The sequence below is a fragment of the Opisthorchis viverrini genome, assembly GCF_000715545.1.
Source record: "Opisthorchis viverrini unplaced genomic scaffold opera_v5_192, whole genome shotgun sequence".
Lineage (NCBI taxonomy): Eukaryota > Metazoa > Platyhelminthes > Trematoda > Opisthorchiida > Opisthorchiidae > Opisthorchis > Opisthorchis viverrini.
In genome coordinates, this window is record NW_008751852.1 from 561,796 (window position 1) to 567,356 (window position 5,561).

Sequence of the window (5,561 nt, forward strand, 5' to 3'; positions counted from 1 at the left end):
AGTAATCGATGGGAGCTGACGAACAGTCCACGCCTTGATAGATTGCGGCGTCTCGGTCGGTGGCGATGTATCTATCTCAAAACTGACCCGAGTGGTCGATACTTCATTCTGGCCGTTGAGGGTGGCAACGCTTATGTTTGTAGGCAATCCCGATAGCCCGAGATTTAAGGCTACATCCTCTTTCAGCATCGTACAGTCTGAACCACTGTCAAGAAGTGCATTGACTCTATAAGCTCCACGGGGACCGCGAAGAGTTACAGGCAGTACGCCGAGCGCCACGATTGTCTGATTACACGATCCGCTGGCACAGTTGACACTGAGGTCTGGACGGCATTCTTCCTGGCATGTTGGCCCCACTGACTTAGCTGAAGGCTGAGTGGGCGGATGGAGCAATGGGTGATGTAGACCTTGGCAGCCATTAAGTCCGCAACATCGCCTCGAGCGGCACTGTTTCGCGTTATGCCTTGGCTTGAGGCAAAGCTCGCAAAGTGCAGCTGAGCGGATGAACGTTGCACGGGAATCAACGTCCAAGCGAATGAATTGCGAGCATTGATCGAGGTAGTGCATTTTACCACAGTGCACGCACGGACGGGACATCGTCGGGCTATGTTCTCCATTTCCAGGCTTATTAGCCGCGGACGTCGTCGCAAGTGTGGATAGCCTTGGCGATGGTGCCGTCACAAAGCTACGGGGGCGTTCTGACTTGCTGGTGCTCGGCTGGGAAACATTCGGCAGATAAGACTCTCTAACTGATAATGCATCTGCTCTGTCTAGAACATAATCGGTCAAATCGACGAAACTGGGCTCTCGGTTCTTCCTAAGGATTTCCGAGGCCCGGTCGAACCACTGTGACTGGATAGCAGTCGGAAGGCGGCTAATAATAGCGCCTATGGTTGTTCTAGTATTAAGCTCTGATGAGTAGTTCAGTTGGGATAGTACCAACCAACAAGCCTTCATTGTGTCGGCCAGCTTGAGTAGTGAGCTGGCGTCGTTCGGTCTGATGGGCGGCCCGGTTGTGACTGACGCAATATACTGTCTTGCGATCGTCGAGGGGTTGCCGAACCTGCGAGCCAATATCTTCCAGGCTTCTGCGTAGCCGTGTTCCGGCTCAAGTATCGTGCAGTGATCGATTGCTTCTCGTGCTTCACCTTCACATGCATCGATCAAGAAGGCTAGTCGATTCGCGGGATCCGTAACGTATTGGGCGACCCCACTGGTGAAACCCCTCAGAAACTTCCAGTAATTCAAGGGGTTACCGTCGAACTTTGGTACCTTTCTCTGAGGCATACCCATACAGAGGTTGAGCAGTTCCGGAAGATGTTGATACGTTATGGACGTCGTCTGTGGATTCTTTGGAGGCGTCATATGGTAGTTGGGGGTGATGGCCCCCTCCTGGTCAACTGGATGAGATGGAGGTCTAACGGAGTCTTGGGGTTTTCTGTCTGTAGCGGTAGCAGAACACTGAAGGTTAGCCATTTCGCGACGGACTTTGGCCATCTCCATTTCAAGCCATGCAGCTCTGTCTTTCAGATCTATAGGGAGCTCTCGCTTGGGCGACGGCGGGAAGTAATCGAGTGGAGGAAGGTCGGTGGAATGTTCGTCAGACATGGCGAAACGTCGGTTGAGTTGCGTTACTGATTAACTGCGGTAATTGTTGATTAACTTTGTAAGATCCGGACGGTTAAGGATCTCACAGGACGATTGCGACTATTAGATTATACGCAGTTCGTAGCCAGTAGTCAATAGGAGCAGACAGACGTGGGGCAGTAGATGATATATTGAAGACTGACAGGAACTGGTTCTACAGAAAAACGAATTAGTAAGCATCATGAATTAAGAAAACGTACAATCAACAATGACGCAATCTGTAGGAGCGGGAAGCAGTCACTGTCACAGCACGGATTTCTGTAGGGGCAACAAGAAGTAAGTACCAAACGATGTGCAAACATACATATCGGGGCAGTCTGACAGTATGAGTTGGCCGTAACGGCGCAGGAGTCAGTACGTTCGGGATTTGAAGGACTGTCTTTCGGTCGGCGTCGACGCAGCCGCTCGTGTCGCGTGATAGGTCAGATTGCGCGGTTTCGTCCGTTTAAAACAAAGCTCAGCAAGGGCTATCTGCCAGGTGCGATACATAGGTAATACGAAATAAACAGCTATACTGGACGTCCGGTTGGTGTAGTCGGTGACGCGTTCGCCTGCTGTCCGCAGACTCTGGGTTCGATACCCGGTCGGCGCGCTTTTCGGTCGGAGTGGACGCTCGCGAATAGGTGTAATCCAGACGAACTTGCAAGCAATGACGGACGGGCAAATTGAGTATTGACATCAGTTACTGAGGCATAAGCAGACCCTAAGCCGGGACGAAACAGGGGGGAAAACGAGCAAAGAAACGAAACGGTGTCGTAATAAACAGATGCGAGTCACGTTACTCATAAGTAGTCGGAAAACAAGAAAGTTACCGGGCAGGCGGAATCAACAGTCACCAAGCAGCAGTTCATCAAATCCACAGGTATTGAAGTCTAACAACGTTAAGATATTTATGAAAATGTATTGGGGGATTATGCGTCACCCTCATCTTTCGAAGCCAATGAGATTTTAAGGTATTGTAGCCTTTTTTTCCGAAATTTCATGCGCTTGCTGTTTTATCTACGGGTAACAAATTTCTGCGAATTTTCGTTCTTAGATGTACGTTTTGCTTAGCAGCTTCCTTACCCTGAAATCACCAGGGAAAAGGAGTAATAGAATTTTTTTTAATCACCAAAAATAAGCCGTTAGCTTACCGGCAGGGAGAACGACACAAAGGTGCGTTGAAAAGTAACTCCGACCAGGTTCTAGATGTAGCAGGAGGTTATTCGATGCACTGAAGCGCCAGACTGGGGAACATTTTTGGTTGACTAAAATATGCACTCTGAGACTGAAAATCTCATCATAGTTTCTGCGCCAAATATTGCGCAAATCCAGTTTGAACAAAGTTCGATCACTACGTTAGGATCGAGGCAACCGTTTTCGTATCAGACTCGCTTCGCGTAAGAAAAGTCCACACCCATTAGGCGCTTTTCAGCACTCGGTTCAGACCTTGTGCGGATATTATTGAAGGTTCTGCGCCAGGCAAGCACCTGAATGTGTAAATATAAAAGTTCCTCACTCAGCCCGCATATATCTACAACCGATGCTTGCAAGTCTGCATTCGGACGCACAATTTTTACAGAAATGAGAAACGTTATGCACCGAGTCCGCATTTAGATTTGAAGATAAAAAATAGCTTGTATATAGACTGCGCCCACTAAGAACCACCCGGTGCGCAAACTTGGCTCGCTGGAGGCGTTGTGGTACCCCCTTCAGGATGAGGTCCACGTAACGTCTATTCGCCGTGATTCACTGTTGCCCCCATCCAAATACGCGCATACATTTCCGCAGAATTTTACAAGTTTGGATGGAAATGTGTTTGGAATTTAAAACCGTATATAAGCGAGGTAAACATTTTCTAACCCTTTTTATTGCTCCTGCCTGTTGCCTTCCTAACAGCTTTCGGGCCCTTTATTGTTCGTTGGCCATTTGAAATTAAAGGATTCTCTTCAGCCGATGAACTTTTTTGCTTGAAACTACTCATTTGGAGAACCTGTGTCGGAAAAAGACATTCGTTAGCCTCAAGAGCCATTTAGGCCTTTGTTTGAATTTGAGAGTGGCAAACTTTAGTTGAACATTGGACTCCATGCCAGTCTTGTTAAATCAGAGGCTCATTTTTCGGTTCAATCCCTACTAGTTAGGACCTGGGTTGAGCTATGCTACCGACACGCACGCGTGCATGTTTTCAGACATCCACGGCACCTACTGTTAACCAACGCCTGCACCTTTGTGGAATCGGTGAACAGACCTGCAATAACGGCTTCAAGGCATGACCATCGCGGTCTGTCTCACGGAACTTCACCAAATCTGTCCAATCTATCCTATGATGGCTGGACGCTCAGTTCTAAGCCGCTTAAGTGAACTAAACAATTACTCTTCTTGTACAATTTAGCCACAATGAGCGACTTCGGTACAAATTCTCAAAGCATAAGCAGGTGAAGCCGGGCAGATCTTTGGATATTGCATCGGCCTAGATGTTTGTGGGGCTCGGTCACGAAAGTAAAGCAAGAAGGTATAGAACAAATTTCAAAAGTGGAATGATAAAAACGTAGTTCCGGACGGTTGAAAGCGATGCCCTTGTTAGGTTGCTGAGAGAATTCAGAGTTTCGCAAAGACGGAAGATGTTGTTTTACACACCACTGCTATACACTAAAAGAGACCTAGAGACCTCGTCGTTGAATCCATTGCAGACTGAGAGCTCTCAGGGTTTCTTCGTTTAGCCAAAATGCACGCGCTTCGAATACCTCCATTTAATTCACCTAATCAAGTTGTTGCCATCCGTTTTACTGTCTCCTCCGTAACCTGACTTTACAGGCGGTTGTTCGCTTTTTTCCTGTTCAAATTGACTGTGCTGTTTTTACTGAACCAGAAGTACCACCGACTGGAAAATTATTCATCAGATGGAGTACCTTATTAATACACGAGTCACAAATGTGACACGTTGGTGGTTTTTCATCTTGCAGATCTGGTAGCATGCGCAAGCAATGGAAACTTCTTTTGGTGGTTGGGTACAACCTGTGGCGTATTAGACCCATCAAAATTCACCATCGTGCGTTCATATACCAGCAATCCCTCTAGAAGCACAAGTGCGTCAACCTTCCTCGGTGGTTCCGCGCATGATCTTCAATTCAGGGGATCCATAATAAAGCACTGTTTTTGTCCGTCTGTAGCTGCTGGTTTTGAACTATCCCGAATTTGTCGCCTATCTGGCGATACTTTACACCACTGACGGTGAGAAACTAATCGTTCAGCTCTGAAAAATTGCACATGGGATACTCTGGTAATTCTCAGCGGCAGACATGGATTGAATTGTCGTAAAAGCCGTAGCAACCATTGTCTGATTTGGGGTTGCGTGGCATCAAAGCACTTTTGTCAGCCAAACGTAGCACACGCCTCTCACCACTGCCCGGACTTGTGGTTGTCGGACTTCATCTGCGGTCGTTTAAGTCAACCCCGGTGTTTTTGTCTAGTCCGCTCGTGGATTTTGCTAGGTACTTTTGCGCAGTTTGACAGTCCTCAGCATGGTGTCCGTTGGTGCCGCTTCATTTTCCGCTAAGAAAATAGGTGACAATACCTCCACACATGCTGTCTTCTCGGGGATTACAGCAATCATAACAATACCGTTATTCGTGGCCAATGGCTTTTCCGCTGTGATTTAGAGGCTTCAATCTTGGGTAGCGGTCAGTTTAGCCAGTTTTCTATTTGAAAGCAAAGTAGTTCACAGATACTTTTGGGTTGATTAAGTGCTTGGGATCAAACATTTTGTTGCCGAAACATTGCTCACTTCGCGATTTCCGCCGCTGGCTATTCGCACAATGAGATTGATTTCTGGAAATCTACGGCATTTTCAGACTTGCCACTTCATGGTGTGGAATGCCTATGTATAATGTATATGCTCCTGTATTATTGAAAATCCTTTACTATGGCGATTTGTT

At 47.3% G+C, this 5,561-nt stretch overlaps 1 protein-coding gene across 1 annotated transcript in view; it reads right to left on the minus strand.

The window, feature by feature from the left end:
• Positions 1 to 2,156: 2,156 nt before the first annotated feature.
• The window catches only part of T265_07975 (hypothetical protein), a gene marked incomplete at both ends in the record, with an annotated part of 60,140 nt that continues 56,735 nt past the window's right edge, over positions 2,157 to 5,561 (minus strand). Inside the window, one exon of the mRNA XM_009173652.1 lies at positions 2,157 to 2,350. Coding sequence (XP_009171916.1) covers positions 2,157 to 2,350 — 194 coding nt within the window. The remainder of the gene's footprint in view (positions 2,351 to 5,561) is intronic.